At 38.5% G+C, this 17,618-nt stretch overlaps 1 protein-coding gene across 1 annotated transcript in view; it reads right to left on the bottom strand.

Annotated features, from left to right (window-relative positions):
- Positions 1-16,256, bottom strand: part of hmox2a (heme oxygenase 2a) — a 28,708-nt gene extending 12,452 nt beyond the window's left edge. Inside the window, exon 1 of the mRNA XM_077570116.1 lies at positions 16,005-16,256. Within this exon, the coding sequence (XP_077426242.1) occupies positions 16,005-16,256 (252 nt within the window). The remainder of the gene's footprint in view (positions 1-16,004) is intronic.
- Positions 16,257-17,618: the final 1,362 nt, after the last annotated feature.

Here is a 17,618-nt window from a genome sequence, read left to right as displayed (position 1 = left end):
TATTAAATTTATTACTGCCAAAGCATTATTATTAAATTTATTACTGCTGTATTTTGACGTAGACATGTCTGCTGCGTAGCGACTGGAATTCCCCCAGTACAGGCTTTCCAAGTATGGGGCGGTCATTAATCGCTCGTTAAAAAAATTAGTGGCGTGAAAGGAACTTTGAATTAACTCAAAATGAACACACCGATTTTGACACCATTACTTAAAATAAAACTTTTCCCCAAGCAGTGCGACGGAGATATGGTTATGGTTACCCTAATGAGGTCAAGCAGTAAAGAAAATGGATGGATGAATAATTTTTTACTTATCTTACGTCGATCCTTTTGTAATTGTAAATGCAATATGATCGTATCATGTGGCAACAAGTCTTGATGTCACAGACTAACAGACGGCTTATGAGGTTTCAGATGGTATATTTGCACAGTCTTGTTACCTCACAGAGCATAAATTGCAGTAATTTAAGCGCCAGGGTGGTATTTGTATTGGCCTATGCATGCATAGCAGGAACTATATATATAAAATAAACCCAGTGGGGCAGCAGATGGGCCACAAGTTGGTCTTTTTCAAAGAGATCATCATGACAACTGTGTTAATTGAGCGTTAAGTGCTCTTTGTGATTGGAACGCTCATCTCTGTTGTAGATCAACTGGACAGCAGGAAGGTTCACCACTCTCGTCCAATTTCAACCATCTTGTAATGAATTCATCCTTTTGTTTATTTAAGGAAGGTCTGCTCACCATGCACTCTTTGATGTGAGGTTCAATCTGGAAACGCTTTATGTAGTCGGGCTGCAGCTGAAGAATATTTATTTTTTACCATATTAATTTGGCTCATTTAAACAATTGTTATAAGTATTTATTTATATTTCAGATAAATTAAATGTCTTGTATAATAAGGATCCATTCAAAGGAACTTGTCTCATATGGAATTGTCATAAAGGTGACTTGAATCAAATAAATCACAGTGTGGATATTTATGATTCCCATTCACGAGGAGAACGTCGTACAGTAGATGTTTGTTATCAGCGTTACATCTCCTTTCTTGATTTTGTTATTTGCTCAGCCGGCAAACACCGTAAACCTCCACTGGCCTCACACCTTCTGGTGATTGACATCTGAGAAGCAGTTTTTTCTCCTCCGCCTAGGCATGTTTGACTATTTATTTGGAATTTTCAACACACATTAGGCCCATGTCACCTCACCTGATAAAAGACTGTTTGATCTACTAAGAGCTCCTATAAAAGTACCGCAAAGTTGATTAAAACCATGACAATAAACACCGTAGGGCAGGGGAGCCAAACTCATATTAGCCCAAGGGCCGCATGGAGGAAAATAAAATACCAAGTGGGCCGGATCTGTAAAAAAATGGTATTTACCTTAAAAACAATTGCCGTCAATTATACGCAGATTTTCGCTATTTATGGGTTAGCCCTAAATTACGGAGCTCAACTGTAATTATATTGTTCCAAAATATAACACGCAACACTTTGCCTGTATGAGTTCCGGATGTGTTAAATCTACCTGTTTTGCATATATTTTGTTCCCGGAATGCATTGTGTGGCGCAGTTAATAAAGTTAAGGACATTAATCCTTGTCATATGTATTTGTGTTACCAGTAATTGAATTTATGTTTTATTTCACACATTTTTGTCGGTCTATGATTTTTATTCTGCTTGTGAAATTTATATGTTTTGATTTTGGCGGGATGATTAATTGGTCCAACATTAAAAAAAAATTTTTACTTTACAAAATCGTCTAGCGGGCCGGATTAAACCCCTTTGCGGGCCTGATCCGGCCCATGGGCCATCTGTTTGACACCACTGCCGTAGGGCATGCCTATTTCTTGTGTTTCCCCTCATGTGGCTACTAGACGTGGATAAAGGAGCATGTGTGATGCATTGACATCAAGTGTAGGTAGCTGAGTCACATACGGAAATAGCATTGGCTGTGAAATCCAACATTTTCCAGTGGAGATCAAATTCTTAACTAATAGCTGATCCCATCTGGACCTGATGAGTAAAGGAAACACTCCTCATGCCTTACGTTATTTCACCGTGCACAGACTTTAAATTGTCCAAACAGAGCATGTTAGTAATAGATTCCAGTATTGATAAGGTGTGCTTTTTCCTTGACTATGATATTGCATATATGTCTTTATTGTTTGAACAGCAGTTGTAAGCTCCAGTATGTCATCCACTGGCACATAAAAGCACATTTTGATCATGATCACTTATGGTTTCTTGTCATTGTCACACTGAAAAGTTAATCAAACTGTATCAAGCTTGTTTGTTTTTGTAAAATATTAAAAATAAAAAATATATATATTAAAAATATATAATCTATTTTTAACCATTTCACAGTCGTCGTCAGCCAATGCCAGCATAAGAATGAAGAAGGCTAATCAAATGAATTTCTGATGTGATCAAAATCTCACTCTCTCTAATCATATTGGTGGACTGACGTAAAATTATATTGTGCATTTTTCCCTAATGTTTATTTTTATTTTTATTTTTTTACTTATGTAACTAATTAATCATCAAATTATTTGACAGCCCTCATTTTGACGTTCAATTCTACACCACTGCAGACTACAACCACAAAAATCAAACTGTATTCAATCAATAACGCTGTCAATCATAATTGAACTGTCTCACCTTTGTAAAGGCAGAATGATTGACACAGTTCTTACGTGTGTTTAATTCAGTGCTTCACACTTATATTTTTTGTTACGACCCTCTCTGACACAGCACCACTGCCATTTATGGTAATAGATGTCCAATTGCACTTTATTTTAAAAAGACAAAAAACATGTTCCCTGGGGTCACACATGCCCCCCCACCCCCTGGCATTACACCCTTGTGGAGGGCTGCCCCCTATTTGAGAAGGACAGATTTAATTTCATCACTGGATTAAATGTAAAAACACAAAGTATTTGTTGTCTTAAAACAGTAATTGAAGGTTAAATCAAGTCAAAAATAACAAAAATAACTTACAATCATATGTTCTATGCACCCCAACTAGTCTAAAAACAGCATTCTGATTAATATTGTCTTTGTGGAATATTTTAAGTAGCAAAATCCACCTGTTTTTACCCATCTCGGGGGCGGCCATTTTGCCACTTGTTGTTGACTGAAAATGACATCACAGCTGCTCAGGGCTTAGGTGGCAACCAATCACGGCTCACGACTTTTCTGGTTTTGGTCATGTGATGTTTGCAGGCTAAGCCATTATTGGTTGTTACCTGAGCACTGAACAACTATGAAGTCATTTTCAGTCGAGTGGCAAAATGGCCACCTTAGACTAGTGGAGGTCCATAGAACTTATTATTGTAAAGAACATTTCTGATTTTTCTTCAACTTTAAGTTGGAAAACATATAAACTACTAACATTTATGGTAGCGTTGTTAGTTAGCATGCTAACTAAGCAAGTTGATTTTAATTACTTAAAAGGGACAACTGTTCTGTGAACTCTTATTACTTTGTTGTGGACTACAGGAAATATTCACAACAGCAAAACCTTTTCTACATTTTGAGTTCATACAACTTTTTTTTTTCTTACAGTGCTAGCGCTCAACATGTTTCAATTTTCATTATTAGTCAGACTGTTCCATTATTTCCCCTCTGAACCTGGGTGGTGCATCTCCACTTTGAAAAATGTCATCTTTGACCATGTGTGTTTAGTGGTTTGGAAGCACGATACGACGTGTGCAGTAGTGACGACGCCTTGAAGCACTTTGCTGTCTTCACTCGGGCTGATACTGAACAGGACATTCTCGGGTGACCTTGTATCACCACTTCCAATCAAGAAAACTCACAAATACTGCTGACAGCGGCGTCAAATGATGATTAATGCTCAAACACGAGAGAGAAGCAAGCGCATCACTTAGCGTTTGTGTGCTGGATCCACCTGTACAAACGCACGCATCTCATTTGAAAGACGAGGACCGTCAAGTTGGAAATCAAGCCTGGCTGTGTGTGAATAAATGTTGTTTTAAGAATTCAGTAATTCAATAACTTTGCAAATATCTGTTTGCAGTGTGCATTAGGTTTTGTTTAGATGGTACCATTTAGATGACAAAGTAGGTTTTGAAGTAAAAAAAAAAAAAAACCCTAACCAAGATAAATGTCCTTTTAATGCACCTCCTGGATGAGAGCTGCCAACATTGACACACTATAGAAGCAGATGCTGTGACACTCGACTTTGACCAATATTGGATTCATTCGTGTGTTTCCCACAAAGTAACGACGTGGAATCAAAGGCCAAATACAAAGAAATCCATACAGAAATAACACTGTCACGACTGAATTGGATCATTCAACAAACAAGAACAAGACTGACAGCAGTTTGTCTGTGTTTCTGCATTGTGAGAATATATTTTTAACAAGGAATTCACATGCTTGTTTTAAGACTATTGCAGGTCAAGACAAAATGATGGAAAATAACCATGCAAGCTTTTCTCACAGAAAGTCATGCTTTATAGGAAAAAAAACACACTTATTGGCTTCATATAGCCACACTGGGTGATATTGACCTTGAGCAGAATGGGGAATAGTTTTGTAATAATCAATGCAAAGGATCACATTTGAGCTATAGTATGTATCATGTAGATGGTTTTAATTTACATTGTTGAATAAATCATCCAAACATTTTTTCGATAGTTTTGGTTCGATTTTCCAGAACATTCTCGCCCCTTGATAGTATCCAGCTTGGCAAACATGCTACCTTTTGATTCATGACTGATGCTTCCCAGATGCAAGCGTCAACTTCTGGCTATACAATCATTGATGCTTGTGATATCACAGCACAGCAACACAACAGATGGAGGAGACGCATGCTTGTGAAATAGAAGACCGCTTCCATGGAAGTCAAATATTTGTAAATGTAATCAGCCACCATTTCAACATTTACATTTATTTTAACAATGTTCTATGTATAAGTGGAATGTCTTGCAGACCTCAGCCAAGGCCAAACTTTTAAGTGATATTTCAGGTTCCTTCCGGGTTCATGCAGTACAATGACAATGGACAGTTTCACTGATATCCTCCAAATTTGACTCCAATAGGCTCTGGCACACTCACACTCCTAATTCTGCTTTGTGTTTTACATTTTCTATTTTAACCATTAACTTCAAAATGACTATTGAGCAAAGCATTGTTTGTAGCGCAACTCCTATAAACTACAGTACTGTCAATCCGAGCTGTTGGATGACTTCAGATTTTCTTGTGCTGAGCTCAAAAAGTTATTTTTTCAATTTTATTTTATGATTTAAAGATGCCAGTATTTGCACATAATTTGATGTTTTTGTCTGTCTGATGACATTGTTTTTAAAAAATTAATCAGACTTCATATTCAAGCAGTTACTCAGTAGGCGACTTGAATATTCTTTTCAGCGAATATTTTTTTACTTGTACTTGAGTGATTTTTTTTTATGACTTGTTTTTACTTTTACTTGAGTAATATTATTTTGAAGTAAGACTACCCTTACTTGAGTATAATTTTCGGCTACTCTACCCACCTCTGGAAAAATCCATCCATCCATCCATTTTCTTGGCCGCTTTTCCTCACTAGGGTCGCGGGGGTGCTGGAGCCTATCCCAGCTGGCTTCGGGCAGTAGGCGGGGTACACCCTGAACTGGTTGCCAGCCAATCGCAGGGCACACAGAGACGAACAACCACACTCACATTCACACCTAGGGACAATTTGGAGAGTTCAATTAACCTGCCATGCATGTTTTTGGAATGTGGGAGGAAACCGGAGTACCCGGTGAAAACCCACGCAAGCACGGGGAGAACATGCAAACTCCACCCAGGAAGGCCGAAGCCCGGACTCGATCTCACGTCCTCTGCACTGGGAGGCGGACGTGCTAACCAGTCAGCCACCGTGCTGCCCCCTCTGGAAAAATATAAAATAAAAACAATTAGTGATGCACCGAATATTCGGCCACTGAAGATTTTCGGCCCAAAATGAGAAAAATATGCATTTATGATAAATGATATAAATAAAATTGGAGCCGAAAAAATATTGCCGAAATAGGATGTTGTGGTAACGCAAGCAAAAAAACTGCTGCAAGCAAGCGTATGTATGAATTAAACGCCGGGGTGAGCGTTCCGCCTCAAAGTTAATTCATGAGCAGTAGCCGAAAGCTAGCGTCTCGAGGCTAACCCGGTCGATGCTATCTCAAATCAGCGGTAATTAATAATGTCAACGGCACAAAGTATTAGCGGAAAGCAGCATCGTGATCTCCGTATGATGTGTGCGCCAGCGAGAAAAGAGGACGCGGAAGACAACACAAGGCAAGTGTGTGCGTGTAGCAGCTACGCGCTAGCTTACAGCGATCGGACTTCTTATTCTGCAACTGAAGTGTCATAGCAAATTGTTTGCTGCTGAAATGCAAATAAAGCCCCCGTTGAATAAGCAACACGGCGCCCGGTTCCTTTACATGATAAATGAATTAATTTCACATGACCGAGACGAGAGCTGCGTTGTCAGCAGCGACCCAAATCAATTGAGGTTGACGAGTGACGACACTGTGTCTGTGTGCTAATGACAACTTTATTTATCATAGCATAACAAACGCAATGACATGAAACTGCACTCATCCACCTAATTTGTTTCTCAATCATTACTGTAGTAATGTGTGTTGAAAATGTGGAGTGGACTGTAGCTAATGGTGAATCTGAGTGATATTAAACATTGTTTTTTTTATTTTGATAATCTTTTTTTTTTTTTTTTTTTTTTTTTACCACACGTTTCAGACGTTGCTGCTAGTTTTCTGCACTAATCCACCACTTGTTGATATTAGTGAGGTGCTGCCAAAACCCGTGAATGGCTAGAACTGTCATTGGAGTGGTAAAGTTGACAAAGTATGGATTTCACCTTTGAACTCAGCTGTTCATTTGTTTTTCTTCTTGCTGAAAGCATGAAGAAGAATTTGTATTGACATTTGAAGTGCATATGCTGTGACTGCAGAAGAAAAATAGCCTTTTGGCCAATTCTGGCATATTTACTGAAATGTTTATTAATATGTACTGTTCCTAATACAAATAAATAGTTTAAAAAAGCATGTATATTGACCTTGACAAAAATATTTGATTATTGTTTTTGTCAATTAGTTGTATTTTTATGAAACTCTGTTCCGAGGTGGGTTAGATCCAATGTTGGTATTTTCGTAGACAAGTGCAGGCTGGCGGATCTGCAAAAATGGATGCACTGCTGTGTGAGTGGTCACAGCTGATTTCAATCTTGGCTATTCAAAGCAACTTATTTACTTTTCTTTATTATGTGCAGCATGCTAGTCGCGCGTTACAGTCTTGACATGGCGGAAGCGCATCTCCACTATTGGAGAATGAAAATGGCGACATGCACACAAAATATCACTAGCTTCACTTATTTCATCCACTGGTACATATGAAATTGTAAATAAGTTTAAGTATTAATGTAAAACACAATATGCTATATGTGAACTGTACGGTATATAGCCTATACTGTTTTATCATGTTTGGCAGCGGGCAACTGTTTCTCGCTCGATTACAACCAGGAAATGGGAGTGCGTCAAACGCCAAAATCTGTTGACCAATCAGATGACTTTGACATCACGGCCCTGAAATAATGTATAATAGTGGTAAAGCTGACACACAGATCAGAACCAGGCTGTTTTGGGGATAGAACTGGTACAATGTTTTGTTTGAGAATTTTCCTCTTTTTCTACTTCTTTCTTCTGATCATCTGTCTCTCATTTCTCAGGAGGTTTTGAATGCAACACAAAGCCGTGCCAGGTGAAATTTCAGTAGTTACTCAGCTGGAACATCTGTTAAGTCTGACAGATGTTTTGGATCAGATGGATATATTTTATTGTCCTGTACTGATTTCCTCACCAAAGCCATAGACCTCAGTTGACATAAATCCTCGAGTGTCTTTTAACGGACGCCAGACTTCTTCTTCTATGGTCTTCATAATTGCACCCACTTCCTCGTTGCAGAAATAATGCATTCAGGCCAGTTCACTGCTCCAAATGTTTACTCATGCTTATTGTAGTCCACAAAATGTGTTTGGACTAAAATACTGTAGAAGTGGGCCTGGGTCCTCTGTTTTCCATTTTAAAATCATGTTTGACACACGAAGTTCCTTTCCAAGACTCCACTAGCCGCAATAAAAAAAAAACGAACCAATTCTTGTTCACATTTTTTAACTCATTCACTGCCATTTACGGCTATAGACGTCCAAATTTCATTTGACCTATTTCTATTAGTTTCATTTTTTTTTGAGTGTGACAACCTAGATTTTTTTTTATTGTACATTTAGAACGGATATAAAATGTGTGATTAATCGTGAGTTAACTATTGAAGTCATGCGATTAATTACAATTAAAAAATTGTATCGTCTGACACCCCTAATTTTTAAAAATCTTTTCTTTTCTTTTTTTTTATTAGGGGCATCAGGCAATTCATTTTTTTAAAATTGTAATTAATCACATGACTTCACAAGTTAACTCAAGATTAATCATGAATTTTATATCTGTTCTAAATGTACAATATTTTTTTTCCTAGGTTTTCATACTCTTGTTAACAAAAATGGAAACAAATGTGAAACTAATAGAAATAGTTCAAATTAATTTTTGACGTCTATAGCCGTCAATGGCAGTGAATGAGTTAATAGCGGTTGGATCATTTTTTAAACTTTCTGCCCCTCGATTCTCAAGCGGATTGTTGATCGTCTATGTTTTTTTCTTTTTTTCTTTTTTTGGGTGACTCCCGTAGATTCCTTGGGCTCCTGCAGGTTAGCATGTACGCCTCATATTAAAGTGCAGACTTTAAGAATATCTGAACAAAGATGTGGCAGCTAATGTTTCCTGTAAACATTCCGCCAGGAACATTTTACGAACCGTCATTATAATATTTCCTTTTGGCAACAGAAGCACCATACAGATTTGCAATGTAGCTGCCACAGCTGAATGCAGGTTGCCAGGAGCCCCTAGGCTAAAGTTTAGAACCCCGCCCAAACTGCCTGAAAACCCGAATGATGTAATGCAAGTGTTCATCAACCTTTATTGAGCCAAGGCACACATTTCACATAAAAAAAAAAATCTCACGACACACCACTGAGCAAAAGCATTCACAAAAAGCCGGACAACAAGCTAATTCCGTACCTTCAGTTGTCTACTGGAAGAGCATTTGATTGTTTTGCTCGTTGCTATACATGGTTGGCATAGATAATGAACATAAATGTTTTTAAAGAGAAAATAATGGTCCAAATCTGCCTAATTGACATTGGATAATTTCCCATGGCACATTAGTGTCTATTGAGAGATCATCAGGTGTGCACACTGATTCAGATCACTGAGAAAAAAAATATAATTCTGAGCCACTGAGAATGACGTGTTTTTCATCCATTTAAATTAAATTGTTGTTGTTTTTTAGTTCCTTTTGGGAGGACTGCGGCATTCGTGAGGTCCTAAAGTTTCATCCTCTACTTTTTTTTCTAGCCTCTCAAATGGCAAGTTATTTCAGGTCGGGCATTAAATCTGTACCTGTTCTAACTTTGTGCCACCGTTTTCTTTCTGAGATGAATGAGATCTTTAAAAAAAAACATCTTCAAAATTAGGAGTGCTTGCTCTTTTTCAAGGCAAGAGCCCCGACATATGAAAAAAAAAAGAGAAGATGTGCAATTTTCCATCCTTGTTTTCACGTTGCAATGCAAATGCAGATTTCACTTTTGAGGAACTGATACAATTTTTCTTATCATCTGAGGCAGCGGTGGTGTTTTTCATTTAACATTGTGGATCACTTATGGCCTATCACTGACTACGTTTACAATTTAGTCAATTTTTGGGTAAAAGTCAAAATTCCGGTTTCTGAAACTTTCAGGATAACCCGTTTACGGTGGTTCCTTGCTACTTCACGGTTCACTTATCGCGGGTTTACTATATCGCGGATTTGTATTTGGATCCAAAATTCCTATATTACGGATTTTTCTGAGATTATTACCCACCACCACCACCCTCACCCTCTCATTTTTTATTATTATTATTTTTTTTTAACGTCCTATCACGAGTGGGCGTGGAATGTGTCTACAATATATAGACACTGTGTATTCCTGTGTTCCTGTAGTTTGCATGTTCTCCCGGTTTTCTCCGGGTACTCCAGCTTGATCGCAAAAACAAGTATATAAGAAGTGAAGAATAGTCCAATTTGTTTGTTTATAAACATTACGCCATGTGCCAGATGTGCCTTGACGTTAGCAGGATATGAAATTCCTTTTTATTTGTATTTTTTTAATAATCGCGCAGTGGTGTAAAGCCCCACTACATCACATAGATGAAACAATTTAAACATCAAAATTGTTCCTGCCAAATGGTGTCGCCACACCGTAAAAGTTTTCCCATTTACGACTACACCAGAATGTTTATTTTCATCCCGTCGGACTTTTGTTATCACTGGCATCGATATCTGACAACGTTTTCCTTTAATAACCCACCCAGGCTGCCATGTGCTTATTACTCAATACATTCATCATCCAAATGTCTCCCCAGCTGGTTTGCAGCGCACATGACGTGCAACATGGGAATAGTGTGTCCATGTCAAGGCACAGCGGGGGCACTGAGAGAGCAACTCGTGTTTGTCCAAGTTTGTCCAAAGTCTCCTCGTGGCTCCCCGAGGGAGGATTTGGCAGGGGAAGCCAAACTATGCCACCCAAGGTAGTTGGACAACCTTTGACCCCGTGTGACATCCCTCATGTGACCTGTCTCGCTGTCGGAGGGAGTCGCGTCTCACTGCTTTTCACTCTTGCATTTTATTGTACTTTCCCACCCACGGTGAGCTCTCACATCGGCCAGCTATGAACGGAAACTGCGTCGTATTTCGGCTTGCTTGTTCTCATGAAATGCGGGATTTCCGCGCTGTGACCAAAAGAGCACATTGAGGCAGTATCTTATTGTGATTGTCAGTCCAATGCATATCATTGGTTGTTTCCTGAGCACTGAACAACTATGAAGTCATTTTCAGTCAAGTGGCAAAATGGCCGCCTTAGACTAGTGGAGGTGCATAGAACTTATTATTGTAAAGAACATTTCTGATTTTTCTTCAACTTTAAGTTGGAAAACATATAAACTACTAACATTTATGGTAGCGTTGTTAGTTAGCATGCTAACTAAGCAAGTTGATTTTACTTACTTAAAAGGGACAACTGTTCTGTGAACTCTTATTACTTTGTTGTGGACTACAGGAAATATTCACAACAGCAAAACCTTTTCTACATTTTGAGTTCATACAACTTTTTTTTTTTTCTTACAGCGATAGTGCTCAACATGTTTCAATTTTCATTATTAGTCAGACTGTTCCATTATTTCCCTTCTGAACCTGGGTGGTGCATCTCCACTTTCTTGTTCTCATGAAATGCGGGATTTCCGTGCTGTGACCAAAAGAGCACATTGAGGCAGTATCTTATTGTGCTTGTCAGTCGAATGCATATTATTCAAAGTTGTCATGACAACATTGATGTAAAAATGTCTCCCTTTACAGAAAGTGAAGCCAAACTCTATAATTGTACTTTAACCCCATCAGTGGTATGAGAATAGCGCAATTTAGTTCGGTTATGCTGTTTTTGAGAATATTTCCCAGCAGAAGAAGATGAGTCCAAAAACTTGCCTTGTGTTTTTATTATGTCTCAGAAATATTTTGTCATCTTTACTCACACAACTTTTCTTTTGCATTTTGTCTTCAACAATGTTTCATAAAAAAGAAAAAAGAAAAAAAAGTCCTCTAGATAAACTCCAGGTTTGCTCCAGTAGCATTTGCCAGCTCCCGAAGGCAGTCCCCCCCACTAGTCTGTTCTGTACTATTAAAAATGAGTCCAAACTGAGTTAGGTGACAGTACTGTATAACATCTGGTTTATGTACATCCATGATCAGATACAGTGGAACCGCCAAAAGTGAAAGAAATGCCTCAAAAGTAAAAAAAAACAAAACAAAACCTGGACTGCAATCGTGTGATGTCACATGAAATTTCAGAAAGTTTTTGGAGACTCCACTTCAGTTATCATTTGGTTCAAAGGTTGTCAACCTTTTTTCTTTGATGACACCCCCCCCCCCGTGAAATATTAGAAAATGCCATTATTTGCATTTGCCAGCAAATTATACAATATTATATTCAAATGTTGTGACTGCATATTGTATATTTATTTAGACAAACACACGAGAGTCTCCAACCAAGCAGAGAAGTGTTCCTGTGACCACTACGACGCAGGTGTCAAACTCAAGGTCCCGGGGGCCAGATCTGGCCCACCACATCATTTTATGTGGCACACGATAAAAAAAATTTTGTTACCCTTTTTACAAAAACTTGAACAATAATTCAACAAACGATTATCCTTGACTTCTGATTTCAAAATTAGTAAGCCATCCATTAGTTGTGTATATGTAATGATGTAGACAATAACGTAACATAACGATGAGATGATTAAACATTTATTGAGTTTTGGTCTGTGGTTTAGACTGTAAGATTCTTTGTGTTTGTTTTTTAAAATGAAACGATTAGAAAAATATTGAAATAGGAATGTGCAAGTGTTTAAATTATATACAGTATGTGTCTCCTGTATGTATTTTGTTATTTCATTTGATAGGAGATTGCTTTGGAAAGTCAGGTTTACATGTTTGTACAATAATCTGTACTTTTTTCCTTATTTTTTTCCCTTTTTAAACTGCAAAATAATACTAATAATAATGAAAAGGTTTTACCGTCATAACAGCTCAATGAGAGAAACCATAACTACAAATTGGCCCTCAACAAAAATGATTCTGACACCCCTTCACTATGATTTTTATCTCTGCTCCTACACGGAAGTTTTCTTGTGCACACATTGACCACTAGGGGTGTGCCCAAAAAATAGATTCTCATTTAGTACGATTTAGAATCGATTTTAAATGTCCCAAAATTGATTTTATTTAAAAATTGTTTATGCTGTCTTGCCTTTGTCTGTGTGTGCCTTTATTTTGAGCGCTGTTCGTGTTGTACCCGATTTGGCCACTGAGGGGCAGTGTGGTTCCACGCGGTTTAATACACTGTTAAGTTGTAGCCACATTAGAGAGTAGAAGGAAAAAGTCACAATCAAGTTATTCCAATAAAAGTTGTGGTTTTTTTGCAGCGAGGGAGCCGTTCTTTTGAGTGATAAAAGTGCCGCGGGTAGTGCGCTAATTAGCAATAGCGAGTCAGACTGGAGTAGATCATTACAATTCCTTGCACATCTATAGATTGAAGCAAAAATCATTGTCAATCAAACCATTTCGAATCAAAAATCGCTCTTAACCGAAAATCGATTCTGAATCGAATCGCAGGCCCCAAAATCGGAATCGAATCGAATCATGAGACATACAAAGATTCCCACCCCAATTGACCACCATCCAAATCTTCTATGATATACACTCTGCTGTATGGTGAATGGAGACAGTTGACACATGAAAAGTTTTAACAGGTCCTGTACATTGTCAAAAAGGCCTGCAACATCCCAAAACTAATTGAAACTTACTTGCATGGCTTTGGCCGAGTCCTTTTGGTGTTTGTGTTTAACATCACACCTACTGAAGGGGGTCATTAGAGACATTAAGACTTATGAAACACATACCAGGAGTTCACTTTAACCTTTTCCCAAGTAATGTAAGTTCATGAACTGGAGCACGTATGAGAAACATTTCACCTCTCCAGGGTCAGAGAGAAAAAGTCCAGTCCAAAATCATCTTGTAACCACACCGAAAGGAAAATGTTGGAAGCTTGCTTTGTGTTCTATCGCTGACCTGAGATTTACAAATTGTCTAGAAAGCAAAAGTCTACTACTGCCTATTGAAATTGATGCTTTAATCTGAAATTATATATGAGCTCTCATTTACTTTGGCTTTCATCCAGAGACTTCTTCCAGTATCGTTTTCACTGTAGCATAACCTGATGATGGACATTCTGAGTGGACACTTTAACTTGTTTTCGTCGGCCTAGTCGTCAATCACATAAAGGCTTCAAATATAAAATCATTATTTATCCTTCATAATGCGCTCACCTTCACATGGTGACATGTTTTCCTTGGATGTTCTCCTTCTGCTCTCTTGATAGTTAAACTTTTCTTGTTGCGCTTCAGCTCACTTGAGAAATCTTTCCAGCTCTTTTAATACTCTGACGTGAATGTCCGCTATAAAAAGTAGCTTTGAATCAAAATCTTAAACATCTCACACACTCGGGTTTCAATTCCGGAATCATGAAGATCTTATTTTATGGAATAATGTTAACACAAGCAGCATTTTATACAATTGATATAATTTTACATATGACAGTATAGACGTCAAAAACCACTGAGGCTAAGTGTGTGCGCGAGTAGGTGTGTGTGTGTTTTGACTTTGCTACATTGTGGGGTAGTTGAACTACCATTGTGGGGACCGACTTTAAATTGTGGGGACATTTTGGTGGTCCCCAGACTCAGATATCAATAAAAGCCATTCATTATACTACGTTGTAATGATGATTAATTTAATGGAAATGTGAGCTGCCAGTAGAATGTTACTAAATGTCTTAAATGGATATTTGACTCATTTAGACATTTTTCAATTTTCTACGAAGGTAATATTTTGTCTATAATTAATGTGATAACTTCATTATTTTTCATGAACCATTAATACCTTAAAAAAAAATTGGGGGCCACTTTCTGCCGACTGAAAATGACATCAGTCATCAGTTTGCTAGCATCAGTTTGCTAAATGACCAAACCCAGAAAGCAGGTGAGCCATGATTGGCCGTTACCCGTTTCCTGAGCGAGCACCCGTGACGTCATTTTCAGTAAGAGGCAAAATGTGTTTTTAAAAGTACCATTTGCACATTACAAATAATTAAGTTATCAAATTAATTCCGGAGAAAATATGAACTTTTTACAGCTGAAAATGGCTAAATGAGTCAATTATCCCTTTAAAATGAGGAATTCAAGTTCAACCAAAATATACAGGGTTGGGGAAGGGGCAACAAGTGCATCATTGGGTGCGGTTTTAGCCACGCCTACCAAAAAATTAGGAAAATTGAAATAGTAAAAAACTGTTTTACACTTTAGCTCCACATAGTTCTCAGTCCTTGCACATTTTTAGCAAATATCTTGTTTAACGTGTATAATAGATTTAGAAATCACATTTCTGACTTCAGTTTACAGGGTCTTTAGCTACTTTTGTAAGAATGTCAAAAAAAATGATATACGGTGCGTTAATTGGCACCGCAAAATTACATTCATATGCCTTCATCGAGTGTTTTTAATAGTTACATTTAAAGTTACATTTTTAACAAATTTAGGATGTACAAGATCGGGGTCATTTTCATGTTTCCTTGATGTTTTCCAAAGTAAACCAACTCGACATAGCAGAGATTCAACCAAGCAATTTTATCACAATCTATAAATTCCTCATTTGTCTTGAATACAATCCTAATTTATGCCGGTATCATCTGTGAGCATGTGTGCTAATGTAAGTCCTAAATGTGAGGATGACATTATACATTGCCTGGGATTGTGATGACTGTTTATGCTCATCAATGACGACTCATTTTACAGTGGAATTGTGCAGCTTCAGTGATAATTGCCTGCAGGCCTGGTTTGCTTTTGTAGAGGAAATAGCTGGGAAGTCAACTCTGTGTTTATTTAATGATGCTTGTCAGCTAAACGGCAACAGAGGACTCCGATAAGCAGGCAACAAAGACAGTCCACCGAGGCCGGCATCACAGTGCAACGATTCATTAAACGGGGATCGTAGCAGCCCCCTCAAGTGACGTCCTCTTAAATGAGCCGTGAATGATGATGTCGATTTTGTCTTCTTTACACCGGCCTCGTTCTTTCTTTATATGCAAACAAACAAGGATGCATTGCATGCGATTCTCTGTGAAACTGGAACCATTTAGAATATTTGTCTCATGTTCAACTTATTTTGTCTCTTTCCCTCCCTTTTGTTGTTTGTTCAAACACAAGATATTTGGCGAGTATTGATCAACCTGCTCCCAGCAGCCTTTGGAGGCGAGGGGACCCCCTAAATTCTCAGCCATGATGGAGCAGAGGGCATTCTGAAGCCCCCTGGAGCTGTGTACGTGAATGCGTCTTTTTGCTTTGATGGAGAAGGAATCTCTTGTGGGAAATGCGAACCCTTTCATCCTCATTTCTCGCCCTCTCTGTCTTTCTTTCAGCCTTTTCACAAGTCCATGGTCCTCGTCCGTCTCAGTGGTGAGACACTGTTTGTTGACGGCCATTGTGGATAGTTTGTATGTTCAGGCCTGGTGATGGTTGACGGTGGGAGGTAACCATGGTTGGTGTGCATGTGGCGGGGTCACCACAAAGTCAGTGGAGGGGTCACTTAGTGTTCAATGCCTTTGCCCGAACAATTCCTATCCATCCATCTATCTATCTATCTATCTATCTATCTATCTATCTATCTATCTATCTATCTATCTATCTATCTATCTATCTATCTATCTATCTATCTATCCATCCATCCATCCATCCATCTATCTATCTATCTATCTATCTATCTATCTATCTATCTATCTATCTATCTATCTATCTATCTATCTGTCTGTCTGTCTGTCTGTCTGTCTGTCTGTCTGTCCGTCCGTCCGTCCATCCATCTATCTAGCTATCTATCTATCTATCTATCTATCTATCTATCTATCTATCTATCTATCTATCTATCTATCTATCTATCTATCTATCTATCTATCTGTCTGTCTGTCTGTCTGTCTGTCTGTCTGTCTGTCTGTCTGTCTGTCCGTCCGTCCGTCTGTCTGTCTGTCTGTCCGTCCGTCCGTCCGTCCAGTTGAAGCCCAGTGTGTCGATCCAAAGTGTTCTCCCAGGCAGGCAGCAGTTGATTGAACCATCAACCCTGCGACCACATGGATGACATCCACTGACTACGCAGCAAGAGCCACAAGCGGAAAGCATGTGTGTTCATGATTACTTTATCTGTCAGCATCAGTTTCATGTCCATATGCATGAAATGGTCATGGTGGTACTGTCTCCTCATTTATATCATTTTCTTTTAAGTCAAATGGAAAGCAGACTCTCAGTAGACACGGACTATGCCTAACTACGTCAAATCACCTTAGGACAAATGTCAACACTCCATCTGACCCTTTGCATGAAGCCAAATCTTCACAATGGCCTGCATGGTTTCCATACAGTGGACTTACTACATGCTGTGCCTAAAAGGATGATGAGTGCTTGTATAGAATATAGAATATAAAATGATGTTCCCACAACAGGAGCAATACCAGGTAAACACACATTGCCATACACAGTCCAGTGCATTCCTCCAGCCAACATGTTTCCTATTAACTGGCATTCAGCCGGGTGATATTAAGTTGTTCAAAGATGTACAGTCAAGAGCCTCAAATCATGCAGGATTACACACAACCTCCCAGAGCAAATCGGCCGGGCAATTTGCTGTCCACAACGGTTATGTTTTCTGGCTCCACTGATTCAACTTGAAGGCTGCTTTGTCTTTTTTTAATGTGAATGACGCTTGAGTCACAGAAAACATCATCTAACATTTCATGATTTTGCTTCACCATCTTCTTCTCTGCAGGTGCAAAAGTTGAATTCGAACAGAGCACGTT

The sequence above is a fragment of the Vanacampus margaritifer genome, chromosome 7 (genome assembly GCF_051991255.1).
Source record: "Vanacampus margaritifer isolate UIUO_Vmar chromosome 7, RoL_Vmar_1.0, whole genome shotgun sequence".
NCBI lineage: Eukaryota > Metazoa > Chordata > Actinopteri > Syngnathiformes > Syngnathidae > Vanacampus > Vanacampus margaritifer.
Note: the sequence above shows the minus strand (reverse complement) of the source record. Positions and strands in the feature narration are given on the sequence as shown.